The following is a 16,061-nucleotide window of genomic DNA, read 5'->3' as shown; positions in this document are numbered from 1 at the left end:
GCGAGTTTTGTTTTCCAGGGAAAAGCGCCCTTGTTTGTGTTTGGGGGCCTGTGGCTGGGAGTGGCCGGCTGGCTAATTAGAATCCACGATACGCAGGATGGTTCCCAGACCTGAGGTGGCACCAGTGCCAAGTCGGTCTAGTTTGATGTTGCAAAGTGGCTCCTGCAATCTGCCATCCAGAAGCGGGTCAGCTTACTTTTGTTTGCCAGGGAAACGGGCCGAGGTTTTTGTCTGGGGGCCTATGGCTGGGAGTGACCGGCTGGCTCCTGAAAAGCTACGATAGGCAGGATGGTGACCAGACCCAGGGTGGCACCAGTCCCAAGTTGGGCTGGTTTGATAGTACCAAGTGGCTCCTGCACTCTGCCGTCAAAAAGTTGGCAGGCGAGTTTTGTTTTCCAGGGAAAAGCGCCGTTGTTTGTGTTTGAGGGCCTGTGGCTGGCAGTGGCCGGCTGGCTCCTGGGCTTCTGCAATCAGTTTGGTGCCATCTAATTCCCTCCTCCTCCACATACCCTCCTTACCAGCACACCAAATGTTCCATTGATGGTGTTTTCTGACCTGTCAAAGAAAGCCTGAAGCCACAACCCATTCCTACCACCAATAAGAACTGCAGCTTTTTCTGTTGAGGTTAATTTCCCTTTTTTTCAAGGGGTAACTTGAGCTTAAGCAGCCACATGCAGCATACACATTCAGGTTATGTTCTGTGGCTGTTTCCAGTTAGTGAAAATGACCTGATATGGATTTCTTTTTCTTGTTACTTATTTAAATAAGTAGTAGAGTTGTGCAGAGAATTAGGTAAGGTCGTAAAACTTCTCTCCCACAGAGGCTGGAAATCTTTCCCAGTTGAAGATCATTTAAAAAAATATACTCACAACCTATGTAAACTTGGTGAAGCACAGTCATCCAGAACCTGCAGAAGGACTGCTTGGGGGTTGCAGTTCATCAGGGTATAAGAACTGGCTTGGTCAATATTCACAACCACTTTTGAAACTGTGAACAATTATAAAGTAGCAATAGCCATTTCAGCATCCCCTAAATACACTTCAGGAAAAATAACAAACACACACACAAGTAAACACTAGACCTAGGGATCATGAATTAGATTCCAAAGATCTGCCATCAAAATAACAGAAGCCATGCTAAATATTACTTAGCCATGCTAAATATTACTTAGTCATGCTAAATAGCAGAAAAGAATGTTGGATTTCTGGATCAATTAAATTAAAATCAATAGTTCTGTATGTATTTATCTGTACAAAACCAGAGTACTTCTCTGTGCAAAATTCCATCTGCTTTTCAAAGTAAAGGCATCTTCAAGTTCTGACAGGTAAATAGCTGACTTCACATAAACTTAAGCCTGTTTAACCTTTGATTCTTGGTTCATATTAAGTTTGGAATCATGAAATAAACCAAATCATATAGTCAAAACTTGCAATCAGACCAGTTGCCAACAGATAATACTGTTTCCTTCCCAAATATTACTTTGTCATCCAAATGAGCAGCTGTCATTTGTTCTTCTCATCAGCCCATTATGGCACATTTCTCTCTGCTGTAAGATACAGCAGGTTTACTTTATAGTATAAAAATGATAAACGAAAACACCCCTCCAGGTCACTCAGTCACTCTCTGTTCTGGCACTGTGGTTGAACAGCAAATGAGTAATTCTGCAGTATGTAATAAGGCCAATGCATATCACTGCATTTTAAAACCTTGCTGTTGAGGTCATTCAGGAGGCAAACTTGAAGGCAGATGGCCAAACAGACTAAGAGCTAGTCTTAGAAAAATCTCACAACATCAGCCAAAACAATAGTCTCCAGGAGATCGTACTATAACACAAGAAAGATCAGAGCTCACTTTGGAGAACCACAAAGTCTACTTTCAGAGACACAGTCTTCATGCTACTATTAAACTCTGAATACATCTGCAGGAAAATGCATTGTGGCCACACCAAGACAAAAGCACTTTGCAAACTTACACAGGGGAAAAAAGAAACAAAATTCACAAACAAAAACATTAAGGGAACAAAAAAAGTGATGTCGGTTTTAAAAGAAATGCTACAGAGAGAAAAAAACCATTGCCTCTATGCAAATATAAAGATCTTCCCATTCTGTCCTGAGTGCAGGCAGTAGTTAAGTCTTTCTGACAGGTCATCAGAAAGAGATTTGTCCTCCTTTATATCTTGCAAGGAATGAGCCTTCAGAGCAGGCCACAATGGCTACAAAGGAACAGCTAGAAGACAAACTATCTGAGGGGTTGTACTCACTGAATTTCCTCACAGGCATTAAGCTACCTTGCTCTGATAATCAGGTGAAGATGAAAGTACTCAGACATGCTGATGGCTGGACTTCAGGGTAAGATTCAGGATAAGATTCAAAGTTATTGTGTCTTTCCATGGACAAAGGAAAATCAAAAACTTGGGACTTAATGACAGAACTCAAACAGAGGGAGAGAGTATGGAGAATAATATAAATACAGGGAGTCCTTCTTCAGAACTTAAAATGTTTTCAAAAAATTAAGCATGAAGGGTTCTGATTTTGCCATTTTCACCAAACTGATTCTACAGGCAACAGAATCTGAAAACTCTTGATCCTTGTACTCTGAGGACTGCTACAATAACGTCAGAGGGCCCAGAAAAAAGAGTCTGAATTTCATCTGAACACTTTCATTACTAAGCCTGGGTAGCCCAGACAAAGGGACAGCTTGAGGTTCTCAAAGTACAAGAATGAAGTCTTGAGCAGTCCAAGCTTCCCACAGCCCCCAGAAGTCGTTTTTGTGGGCCGAGAGGCATAGATAAGGAAGAGCCACCCAGCTGATGCCAAGAGCCTGTCAGCTCAATTCATTCTTTATCTCAAGGAAAATAAGCTTCAAACTTCCTCTTATCTAGAAGACAACTTCTAAGGCTTCTGAGCCCTGTGGTAACAGACAATTGACAAAAACGTGGCACCTATTAGGGAGGAGGATGGTTGGACAAAGAACCCTGGTGAGACTCCTCTGCTGCCTACCTCAAGAGACTCACTCCTGCAGCAAACTGGGGTTTTGCAGAAAGGCAGCAAGGTCTTCTAAACAATGTTATGCAGCACAGGCAAGCTAGAGGTCCTGACCTCTTTCCAGAATTTTCCACTCTCAGCACAGCCCTCTCACCCCTTCATTTTTTCCATTTCAATGAGGTCCCATGTTGAAAGGATCCCGGCAAATATACACATTTATTGTAAAATATAATAAATCTTATCAGCTTGTTCATCTCATCCTGTGACAACAGTCAATTACATTCATTTGATTCTGGCTGGTTTGAAACTGAGCAGAAAGCATCTCCTGGAAGGCTTGTCTTGGCTGACAAACCCCAGAAGCTGATCCAGTCCGGCTCCTATTTCCAACAAGAAGATGCCCTGAGAAATTTCAAACAATGAGGAAACTCTAAAAAGGCCTCGATTCAGGACTGTGCTCTAAGCCTGTATGAGTACAATAAAGTGGTGATCAGGAAGGCTGCCAGTCCAGGAGCATGGGGGAGACAGGAAGGAATGCTGTGTTTGGGGCTTTCCTACTGCTCAATCCACCACTCTGTGAAGCATCTCCTGGTTGGACTGCTGGCAGAAGATACCAACATAAAAATCCTCTAAAGCACAATTCATCTCCTTGAAAATGGACCTTAGTGGCACAACAGGAGTCCTAGAATCACAGGGCCAGGCTGCAATTTCAGCTGTCATTGATGAAAGAAAGTTTCAGAGTCTTATTTAATGCAATGGGATGGCTGCTTTTCATAAATTCTGCTGCTAAGTCTTCCTTCTCTCCCCAAAGTTCTGCTCACCTTGTTCAGAAAGGCAGATAGGAAACAGTTGTACCATGGGTGGTGGCTTCTTTTGGGTTAGTTTGGGGATTTTTTTTCTCGGGAGCATTGAGTTAGGTTTCAAACAATCTTTGGGAGCAGAGCACTGCAGCAGGGACAGGAGGCTGGGTCCCGGGAGAGCAGGAGCGCACAGCTTCCAGCAGGGGGAAGTGTCCAGCAGCGGAAAAGCCGGAAGAACACCCCCCCACCCCTCCCTCCCCCAGCAGCAGGAATGGGCAGGGAGCACCCCGCTGCTGCTGCTGAGCCACCACCAACATACCGGGACAGGTCCTAAAGCAGTTTTTAACACGGAGCTGTCTCTCTCCCTGTCTAAAGGAGCCTTGCCATCCTTTGTTTTGGGTTACCCTTCCTCCTCTGCAAGACTCACAATATAGTTGTGACATCTGGATTTTCTTACTGCAATAGTAATGTTTCCTTTTTAATATTAACATTCCAGAAAGGAAAATTACTCGTATTTATGCCATAAATTTCCAGCTCATTCAAGCACTGTCCCAAATTACCTTCTCATTATAAGCTTCCAACAATGTATGCATGCAAAAAAAAAGTAGTGGCTTCATTCCTAATTAATATCTACAGCTGACGTAAAGGAAATATTTTTTTAAAAGACTGAAAATACCAAAAGGATCCAAGAACCACACTATTTAAAAAAAAACCAAAACACCAGTATTCTTCAGCTGCTTGTTCCCCGATTAAAAAAAAAAATCAAACAAAAAATACCCCCAAGAGAATAAAATCAGCCATTCAAAAATCAGCCATTCATTTATTTCCCAGATTAAAGGGAATAATCTCCTCTTCAGTTTATTTATTTCTTGTTGCTCTTTTCTTTGTCATGCACACACAAAAAATCTTTCATTTGAAATTGACATCATACATGTGACTGTTCAAATACTGCATGTGTGTTCTACAGAGATCACTGGAATGCTGTTCCATCAGTTCCCTGGAAAGGGGGCCAGGTGAATGCAACTCAAACTGCCTCCCCTCCCCAGGGCAACACAGCACTGTGAGTAGGAGTGGGAAGAACACAGTATAAAAGAAAGCACAAATGGAGATCCTGTGTTCAGTAGTCCTCACACCTTAACTCCCTTTTTACCCATCTGCACTGTTACTTGCACCCCCAAACATCAGAACCCCTAGGATTTTTCTGCCTTCAGTATGCAAATTTGCATCCTGAGAAACTCCCTGTTTTCCTGGTTTGGAAAACAAGTTCCTTGGAGAAGAACTACAAGAGGAATCAGAGGCAGAAAGGAATTAAGTGACCTGTCTGAGATCATGCTGCAAGCTGAAAGCAGAACCAGGACTGGAATACAAGTGCCTTCACCTCATGGCCTTCCTTTAGGTTTGGGGTTATCCGAGCCCCACCAGTACCAGAGGAGCATTGAATCATCACATCACACCCAAATGCAAAGATGCAGCTGAAGCAAGGCTCTCTTCTCCATCCAAATTGTAGCATTTTTAAAAAGTACTGATCAGTCCAAAATGTGAATAACAACTTCGGAACTAAGAATGCTTGGGAGAAGTATGTATTTTCACTAACATGAGACACTGAAATTTCATCATTTTATGTCCAGGAATGTCCTAATTTTTAACCCACTTCCCCATCACACCTACCTTTCCACTCCTAATACAAGACCTAAAGAAAGATGTATGTGGGTGCTGTGATTCAAACATCTGGCCTGCATAAAAATGCTTTCTGCATCACACCCATCAACATGGCCACTTCATTCTCAACTTGTTATTTCTCCCCCTAATGTAAATTGAGATGATTTAGAGGCTCCACCTGCTCTGTCAAAAGTGCCCAAACAGCTCAGCTATATTGCTTATTGAATTGCTTTAGGCATAGCAGCCCAAACATGAACTGTGTTACATTAAAATATTTCATCTTTATGGAAATACGCTTGTTGTAGGAGTCCAATGGTTCTTTGTATATTGTATTAAACACATACATATTTTAAATAAAAAATCTGGACTTTTTAAAAGATTTTAACACCAGACTGAATTCTAAGAAGTCTGCAAACTTCAAACATTGGAGAAAGGAAGCAAGAATGAAAAAACAGGCAAGAAACCTTCATTCAGAGAGTTCTTAAAATGTGCATAAGCAAATTAAATATTCAGTCTATTCAGCAAAATAGGAGAGCACATCAAAAGCGTTCCTGGCTAATAAAAGAGCATATTGAAAAAGAGTAAACAGATATTCCTTTGGTTGCCCACAGTGTACATAAATCTTCATTTCTCACACACCACAGGCCTGTGATCAGGAGTCAGGCATCTGAACCCTCATTTGGGGTTTTAGGGAGCCACAGGGGCTTCATGCACCTCAGCTCCCAGCTCATAAGAATCAGAAAAGATAAACTTCCATCAAAAAAAACTAATTACTGACAACAAGAGGCTTCAACATGCTAAAAAAGGATCTTAAAAACACAAGATGAGTGCTTTGAGAAACATTGTGACCAAAATGTTACCAAATTTACAGTATGGATTGCTCACAAATACATAGAGCTTGATGTTCATCCAAACAGACAACACCTAGAAGCCACTACATGCATGCTTAAAATCAGAAGCTGAAATTTGAAAGAAGTTCTCCAAAAACACTGTAAGTGTTATCAAAGTACAAAGACCAGCAAGAGAACTGTAATCAATTTTTTCAAATCACCCCTACCACTAAGCTGTCACTACAACTTCACCTCTATTATGCATCATCTGTTTGAAAGGACAGGGTGGCTTCTACTTTTCTGAATCAGACACCAGCAGTTCTCATCAAGAGTGGTTGTCTTTCAAATAAATACCTATGAACTGTTTCCCTTCTGTTGTGTACATCCATCTGCATATAAAAATGCATCACGTATTTTGGCACAATTCTGAAAGAGCATAACTCTGCTATCATCCACACAGGAACAGCAGCATATCAGTGACTACAGTAGGGCAAACAATTACTCTGTGAGATTTTTGAGGCTAATAAAACTAAAAAAAATTGAGAACTGTAGAATAGTTTGGTGGGTTTTTTTAAGAAATTTTCTCCCTCACAAAGAGAGCACCTTCAAAGTACAGTTACTCAAGCAGCATATGGCATTTACATTTTCATCTAAATCTTTAAAGAAGCCCATTATTTCCTTAGATTTGAGAAAAGAACCCTGCTTTATTTCACCACACCAACCATAAATTATTCATTAATTCAGTTTGCTAACTCTGTAACTGCGCCCAGATGTTTCAGCTGGAGTGGCATGCCATAAGAGAAGTTAAATATAGCAAGCTGTATGCAAGGACCAGACTCTCTCTCTCCCCTCACTACAGCATGCTCAAATATTACTTGAGAGAAAACAATGAAAACATTTTAAAAATATTCTGAATATGTGAGTCTGAAATGCCATACTCTGATCACAAAATTTCATGTCAAAGAGCCCCCACACATTTCATCTGGGTGTAACTGAAGCCGCCGGTCCTATCTCTGGGGAAAGGGCTGGCACTTTCACTCACCAGAGTAAACAGAAAATTTACAAGCAGAGGAACCGTCCTTGCCATGCATCATTTACAAATACAAATGAAGGCTTAAGTTTTCAATTATAAGAAACATTTCTGAGCCAACTACCAAGGGCAACAACCAAGCTGATGAGGAATTGAGAGCATCCTAAGGAATTGAATTTCTTATGGAATTGACACAGAAACCTACTGGTGAGAATTTTTAATCCATTTCAGTTCTTCAGAAAAACAACCATTTTACACTAGCAAAGATGATTAATGTTAGCATTTGTAAGCCAACACTGAAAATAGTCCTGTTGAACAGAATGGAAATTACCAACTTCAGCCACTGTTATGGTTTCAAGCACTCTTCATCAACTGTCTTAAGCTAGTTTGGAAGTGCTTATTTTAAACTAGGAACTATCCCTGATCATTATATAGTTGGAGAAGAAGCGAAAAACAGGTTGAACGTCACAGTGTCACTTGGAGTTTGGAGACTCTTTTAAGGCCCACAGCTCTTCTTCAGTTGCGAACAGTGATAACAAGAGAGATTTTCAGAGGTCATCTTGTCCCTTTGCTGTGCTACAAGGCAAGATTAAGACTGTTTACAATATTTGCCTGATCTGTTCCTAAAAATTTCCAGTGTAACAGATTCTGTACCATGAGTTTGCAGAGGGAGGGTATTTTGGAGAAGCTGCTATAGATCAGTGTGTCAACGGCACCACTGCTTTGGTACCAGGTATCAGCTGCTGTCATCCAACATTGCCACACTTGCATCTTGTAGCCAAATCTTGCTGTTCTTTAACCAGCTGTGTCCATATGAGACTGCCAAATATGTCAAAACTAACTACTGTTAACAGAGGGCACCTTCCCATTAGCCAGCAAATAGACAAACAAACCTCGACATAAATCTATACTACTAGCCACCTAAGAACATAGTACAACTCTGTCAGCTGTTACTAAAAACATGAATACATGACTGAAGTAATAATTTAGCCATGGGAAGGCATACCAGCACTATCTTTAGTCTCCTCATTGTCTATAATGTGAGAAAGAATAGAGTGGTAGCACAGGTCAACAATCTCAGGGCAGTAAATATCTTTTTTTTTTTTTCGTAATCCACACTGACAGAATTTTCTTTATTAATGGTAGCTACTCATAGTTAGCACAAAAGGATACCACAAAGTTCTACTATGGACAATGGCCTCTTCATTTTACTGTGTAGACAGATCTTTAAAGACATTTCACTTCTACTTCAGGAAACAGTGGGAAAGCAGACAGCAAGAAGCAAACCAGAACAAATTTTATTTAAGCTAGTCACCTTGGCAGCAAGTTACAACTGAGTCCACCTCTATGAGGAAACATTTCCTCTCCAACTTCTATGGAAGAAAAGAGGTATGCACTACAAAATGTAGAAACTCGACCCAGTTACAGCACATGTGAGAGATGGAAGGTGACAAAGGATCTGGAGGCTCTCAGAAAATAAAGACCATATGCTGCTAACAGTGGAAATCTATGAAATCTTTGTTGGGGGGAAGGGAAGAAAAACGATACAGTGCAGGTGCAAAATCACAAAACAAATAAAAAGAGAAGAATAGAAACTATATTAAATAGCTCAAAAAACAATTTTCTACTATATGAGGAGAGCATTATAGTAAAAGAGAAAGAACTTTTAATCTCCTTTGTACTGCATACATTTCTAAAGCACTGCTGAGAAAAATATTTATTGAGGAGTGAAACCAGCACCTGGTATGTTTCCTTGTTTTTACATAGTAACAGAAGCTGCAGGAGAGTTTTGGTTTGGACAACTAAATGTAGAAAGTCAAACATCAAATCTGATGCATTTTACTTGTAAAGTCTTAACTACACATTATACATAGCTAAGTACAATTGTCTGAAGTGAATGCTTTTTGGTTGTTCTTTTTAAAGTAAAAATCACGCCCCCATGAAGCTGTCTGTAAACCTAAATTTGTGCCTTATTATCCTTCTCCACAGGTACTGTGTTTGAAAACAGGGATATAACCTTAAATTACATTCAGCATCCAGCTAACTTTATAAAGAGGTTTATGGGAAAAGGAAGTCACCATTGAGACCTACCTGTTTGCACGACCTATTAGGCAGAAAAAGAAATGTCACAAGGAGAATTCTTGATGTTAATCTATACTGATTTCTGCTACAGTAATCTACAGCAATTTAAACAACCCAAATCTAAAAGGTCTTGAGATTCTTCCACTTTTGGAAGTCTTATCTGGCCCACTCACTTAATGCACACATACAGACTATTACATTCCAGCAGAATTACGACCAGATGGGGTTTTGTTGTAAGCTTGATTGTTTTCTTTTGTTTCATTTTTTTAAAGACTTGTTCTTTGTTCATTTTTTCACATAGAGATAACAAACACATTCAACACTAAAAATATAAAAAATACAAAAAAGAAAAAAAGAAAGAAGAAAAGAATGTTTACTTTGGTTGTGCTAAGCAGCCAGGTGCTATAATATTGCAAGTTTCATCTGTGGTCTGCAGTGCTGTAAGTTCCACCATGTTAACCATTACATCAGTCTTGTGGCCAGGAAGTTTAGGAAGCACAGAAAGAATCTTCTCTGCAAGATTGTCACCATGATGACCAACTGCTCCTGAAGAAAATGGAAAAAAAACAAAAAACCCCAAAAACTATCAGGTGCATAGCTAGAAAAACAAATAAACACAAGGAATTGAAAAGAAAATAACTACATGTTTTGGGGAGAAGGACACTGGTACTCCTAATATCAAAACCACATTTAGCTTTCAAAAAAATTTTTCTACAAAAGTAAAACTAATTTCTAACATGTGTAAATTTAAAAGCACCTACAACATTTCAGAAAGATTCATTTAAAAAGCACTATTAGCATTACTACTATTACTGTTAAATTAGACTTAGTTTTACAGCTGTTAGATATTCACTGATTTTACACTTAGACAAGAAAACATTTTTCTTTGCCTAGGGAACTTGTTAAATAATATTTGCAATGGTTATTAAAAAACCAAGCAAATATTTATATATACACTCACATGCATAAACTACTAGGACTGTGCTTAAAAGGACTATATACAAATTGCATAAATAACTACCCAGACAGGCCAGCCTAATATTAAAATAAACAATTATCAATGGCATGCCACAATCAAGATCTTATCACTTTTGTACGAACTGAGGGCAGCTCAGGTGAAACAAACATGAAATAACTAAACCAACCCAAGTCACAAAGTATAAAATGTCAATTTGACCATATTCCAAGAGAAACTCTGAACTCCAGCTGGCATGTTTTCTTCAATTTTCCTGATTTCAAACACACATGCTTTTCTTTCCATTCATGAACTTCCAACACAGGCTCTACAACCAACTTAGAAAATATTAGGGCTGTGAGCCAAGTCAAAGCAGAAAAACATTATACACACTACAGATAAAAAAAGTCAAGAGAGAGGGATCAGAAACCTTATTGCCTTTAGGTCAGGAACAAGTTGAAGTTATTTGTTGCCTGCCACTTAAGCTATGGTTCAGCCATCAACACAGGGCTGGACAGCAGTGCTGAGCTTAGTTTTGCTTTCACTAGCTTTAATAACAGAAAATTGGGAACTTTTGAAGCACCACTGAGAGGCAGGAAAAAGTTCTCTCAGGCTATGGTCCCACTCCATCTAAGTCCATCTGTGTGGCAGCTATCTGCTCTTATGTTTTCATCATTTCCATAGACAGAGAATATCTGTTTCAACAGCTGAATTAGCTTCACATGCTCCATAAATCCAAACAAGGCTCTTACATCAAGTACATTGCTAAGGTCAGATTATTAAGTGCTCTTGGATAGCAGAAGCAGAAGACTGTCTCCAGCAATTCTACAGCAGCCAGGTATCCAGGCTGTAAGCCATGGTTTTCCATGGTCTATCCACTTTGCTGTACTGCAAACTGTTGAAAAGAGAAACAAGGATGAAAAAGGAAAATAAAAGTGAAGCCAAACTCTGTGCTGGCAACACCTTTATCCACAGAAAGCAAAGAAGGCACAAGTTTCCAACACAGGGTGGTACTGCAGCATGGATATCTGACCATTCAGCTGGGTTATTACTCATTTGTTTCACCAAAAACTGCAACAATTACAGAATAACAGCAACTTCCCTTTCTAACATTCCCAGCCAGAGTTAGACCAGTGAAATACAGATGGAATGAGCTGGGCTTTCTTTGTGACTCCCTAAGCTGTCTTGTTCTCCAAAATCCCTACATTGCTCCTACTAGATCAGTCATGTGTAAGGCACACTGCAACAGTTGCACAGGAAAAACAGCAATAATCTTCTGAACCTCCACCCCACATACTGGAAGCAACATCTGCCTCTCCACACATGCTGCATGTGAGCAACATTTATTTAAACAAGACATTTGGTTAAACCAGAAACACCTCAAATGCAAATAAACCCACATTAATTATTGACATCCCTCCTTTCTTCCTGGCACAGGGGGAAGACACAGAGTACTCAAGCTGCTTCCATGAGAGCCTCTGTCTCATTCCCATAACTGATACTTCTTGGAGGTTCCACTGGTCCACCAGTGCTATTGGCCTTTGCCATGCCTCATCAAAACAACCACAAAACATCTCATGGAGGTTTTAAAAGTGACTGCCACCCCAATCAACTGCATAAATTAACCAAGCCTGAAAAGACTGTTAAACTTCACAAGACTAGGACAAGAAATCACAGGGAGTCACTTTAGACTGCACTGACTTCAGAAGGGTGCATGGGACTAGTTTTGATCCTCTCTACCCACCACTTCTGAGGACAGTCAACAGACTGCTCAGCAGCTTCTCAAGAGCAACAGTGTTCAGGGCACAAGTGATGGTTTTGACTGCTGCCAAAGTACAGACAGACTGAGTGTTCGTGTGACAACAACTTATCTGACCACTGCAAAATAGGAGCTTGCACGCCAGGCTAACATCTAGCTTCCAGGATACAAGAACTCATGTATCATGCTGTTCTAATTTCACTTTTTCTTTACATTATAACTTACAAACTGAAATAGGCGATATTTGATACAAGTTGTAGCTGACAATTTGCAAAGTCAACCAACCAGTTCTTTAACAGCAGCCAGAAACTCACTAACTACATCCCCTGCTTCCCCTAAAGTGCATTCTTTACTGTACAGTTTTTAGCAAAGAAATGACACAAATCTTATTGTGTGGCACTAAAGGCACTAAATTAAGCTTTACCTCTGAAATGCACAAGATTTTTCTTCCTTCAGTTTGCATTCTATTTAATAGCACAAATATCACATCCAAACCATAGGAATAATTCAATGAAATTACCAATTCTGGAGGCATTTGTTGGTAACAAAAGAATGGCTGTATGCAGGGATCTTAATGTCATTTATGGATACTGAGAATAGAATCTTAAAAAAAAAGAAATCCTGTAACTTCTCAACCTTATTCTGTGAGCTTTGATATTTCCTTCCAATGTTGCTCAGTACAGCCCTGATATTACCTCCAAAAAACCTTCTCCTACTGAAGTACAAGATTCTACACTTCCCAGATTTAAGCTAGTACCAAATATCTCTCTTCATACCTCCCCAAGAGTCTCCTTGTCAGGCAGCTCCCTGTCATGCCAAATCTGGTTCTGTTTCTTGTTTTTACTTCTTCTCACTATCTGAGTGCATAAAAAAATCCTTTCCCTGTTATCACCCCAAACCAACACTCTTCTCATAATTTCATTTTAAGGTTCCTTATCCAAGTCCACTTTTCTGCAGTCTTCTGATCAATCTTCCCAATCTCAGCACAGCATTAACTGCCTGGATTCATAGCTGCTCTTTAGCACCTTGTGGATAGCTATGAACCCTACAGCAGTTCAAGGATACACAATAGAGAAACTGTGGGAGGAAAAAAAATATGGAGGAAAATTCAGAAACAGACAAGCTGCACGGTGCAACACTGTGCCAATTATTTGCTACGTGATTTGTGGTGGCAAAAAATTATGACCTGAATTATTGACTACAAACAGAACCAGGCCCACACCCTGTGCATGCCAGCAGGAGGTAAGTATGACTGGAATAGCAAATGCAGTCATTCCTATATCAATGCACATACCTACAGAAACACTTTCAGGCACACAGATATGGCTAAGGGTCTGTATCTGCCTAGACAGACATAAAGATAAGAGTGACAGATTCACTGGATCCTTCACAGCAATCCACAAGGCTTAGTCTGAAAGATGCAGATCATTTCCTTCACACCTCAAGGTGGTACACAGGCACAGTTAAGGTTTCTAGCTTGCAGTAAAATGGAAGTGCTAGAAACAAGATTTTGGATTTGCAGCACAGCCTTCTGCCTTACTCTTCATTTCTATGATCCACTGGGATACAAGGGTGTGCAAGTAACCATCATGGCCATAGGATTAAACATGCTCCCAGTGTTGCCAGATGAAGAACTGTTTGCATACCTGGTGGCTTAATACAATTACTCTTCAAACCACTAACCTGAGGAAGGGAACTGCATACTGCTTAGTCTGTAAGATCATGTTAAACACAAACCAAGAAGAACAGGAAAGTAACCAGCTCAGTTATGTCAACTTTTCTCCAAATATGGAAAGCAGCACCAGTTCATTAGGCAGTTAAGTATGACTTTGGGGTCACTGACCCCCAGGAACCACCACTTAACCAAAGCATTTGAGCAATTTCTGCATGAAAGGATGCACTTGGCACTAGAGGTATTGGCACAGCGTCTGGGGTCATGGAAGCAGCCTGTAAGGTACTTTTCCAAACAACTGGATAGTGTGAGTAATGGATGATCTGGATGCTTGAGAGCAGTGGCTTTTAATCCAGGAAGCATGAAACTGACACTGGGACAAAAGATTATCACATACATATCCCACACGGCAATAGCTGTTTTGGAACAGAAAGGAGGACACTGGGTATCACCAGTAGAATACTTGAACACCAAGTTTCCCTACTGGAGCAGGATGATGTGGAACTTACAGGAACTACTGCTTTGAACCCAGCCATGTTTCTCCAAGCTTCAGAAGCAGCCCAGAGATCTACCATCACTGCCTGGTAACCACTGAACAAGTGAATTCATGCAGACCAGATCTCAAGAGCAATCCCACCCAGGACACGGAACTGGAGCTATATAGCCATGGGAGGACACTGTACAAAATGGAATATGGATTTTTGGTAACATCAGGTCTCCGGGGTTCCCGCTGTCTGACACCCTCCCGATGGGGTGGGTATGGGACCTGTAGAATGACAGCCCATACCAGCGGAGGATTTCTTACCAGCGAGGTCCAATGTCCTGTCCACGAAGATGACAGAAGCCTTGTTGGTGGCTGCTCTCCTCCTGTTTCTGGCTGAGGCGTAGCTTGCCAGCTCAGCGGCGACCACCCTGCTAAGGGCCCCCACAGCGAAGCTCTCCTCCCGCAGGCCCAGGGCGGTGAAGAGAGAGTCGAGCTCACCCACCAGGGCCCGCACGGCCGCCCGCAGCTCGGCGGGCAGCGCACCCAGCCCGACCTCTGCGGGGCCGGGGCCGCCGGGGCCGGGCAGCGGCGGGAGGAGCGCTGCCAGGGCGGGCAGCAGGTACAGCTCCGCCGAGACGGGCGCCAGGAGCGGCGGGCCCCGCAGCAGCACCTCTGCGCGGCCGCCCTCGCCCATCCACCGCCGCAAGGTCTCCTCCAGCTCTGCCGCCCCGCCGCCGTCCGCCTCGTCGCCGCACAGCAGCACGCAGTGCCGCACGGCGCCCCGCTCCAGCACGCCGCGCACCGCGGCCGCCGCGCCGCCCCGCAGCGTCCCGCTCAGCACGATCACGGTGCGGGCCGCCCCCGCCGGCACCGCCGCCTCGGCGGACAGCGCGCTGACAGCCAGCGCCCCGGCCGCCAGCAGCTCGCCCGCCCCGCCGGCCCAGTGCAGCGCCTCGGCGGAGGGCGCGTCCATGAGGACGGCGGCGCGGTGCGCCCGGGCCAGCGCGGGCTCCCAGGCTCGGCGGCTCAGCTGCCGCAGCACCTCCGGCACCGCCATGGCGGTGACAGCCACAACACGCCGCACGTGCCGAGCGCGCCGCCGGCGCCGAGCGATGGCGTGGCGGGCGCGGGTTGGCTGCGCGCGCGCGGGGCGGGGCGGTGGCGCTCCCCGGCCGTGTGGGAGCCCCGCCCGCGGCGCGGCACCGCCGGGTGACGCCACGGAAACTGCGCCGGTCCCCGGCACTCTGCGTGCTCAGCGCCCGGGAGGCCAGGCTGGCATCGCTGCTCCCTGCCTTACTGCTGTGTATGTCTTGTGTTAATGTTAACTAATGCGTATTTCTTGTGTTAATGTTAACTAGTGCTTTGGAGAAGGAGCTGGCAACACGGAGTGCTCTTGCTCACTAAATGCGACTTTTCTCTATACAGTAGGAGACGTATGACAAATTATTTTAATTTCACTTTCCCCTTTAAAAGCCCTTTATCTCGAAATCAGTTTCAAAGCTAAGGAGAAAAAGCTCCATAACAAGCACCCACAGTTTCTTCTCCCCAGAGAATGGATGGCCCGCTGGCAAATCTGTGTTGCACACAGTACTCACTTGGGCAGCCTCCTTGGGACACAGCCAGGAAGACAAACTTTTCTGACATAGCAGGATCATCATCATCATTTTTAATTATTAAATAATAATTAATACATAATTAATAAAGAGATTAAATACTTAATAAGTTCACCTTCCAGCTTAACTGCTGTTCATCGGTCTCTTACAGATATAAATGGTTTCAGAACACTAAAAAAACATGAGTAACACCAAA

The 16,061-nt window shown here is 42.6% G+C and overlaps 1 protein-coding gene across 1 annotated transcript in view; it reads right to left on the bottom strand.

Annotated features, from left to right (window-relative positions):
• Window positions 1–15,309, bottom strand: part of SCFD2 (sec1 family domain containing 2) — a 185,478-nt gene extending 170,169 nt beyond the window's left edge. The window contains exons 1-2 of the mRNA XM_058024299.1: window positions 14,574–15,309; window positions 9,760–9,928 (exon numbers count right to left, since the gene is read on the bottom strand). Of these exons, the coding sequence (XP_057880282.1) occupies window positions 9,760–9,928; window positions 14,574–15,309 (905 nt within the window). The remainder of the gene's footprint in view (window positions 1–9,759; window positions 9,929–14,573) is intronic.
• Window positions 15,310–16,061: the final 752 nt, after the last annotated feature.

Source organism: Melospiza georgiana, chromosome 5, assembly GCF_028018845.1.
Source record: "Melospiza georgiana isolate bMelGeo1 chromosome 5, bMelGeo1.pri, whole genome shotgun sequence".
NCBI lineage: Eukaryota > Metazoa > Chordata > Aves > Passeriformes > Passerellidae > Melospiza > Melospiza georgiana.
Note: the sequence above shows the minus strand (reverse complement) of the source record. Positions and strands in the feature narration are given on the sequence as shown.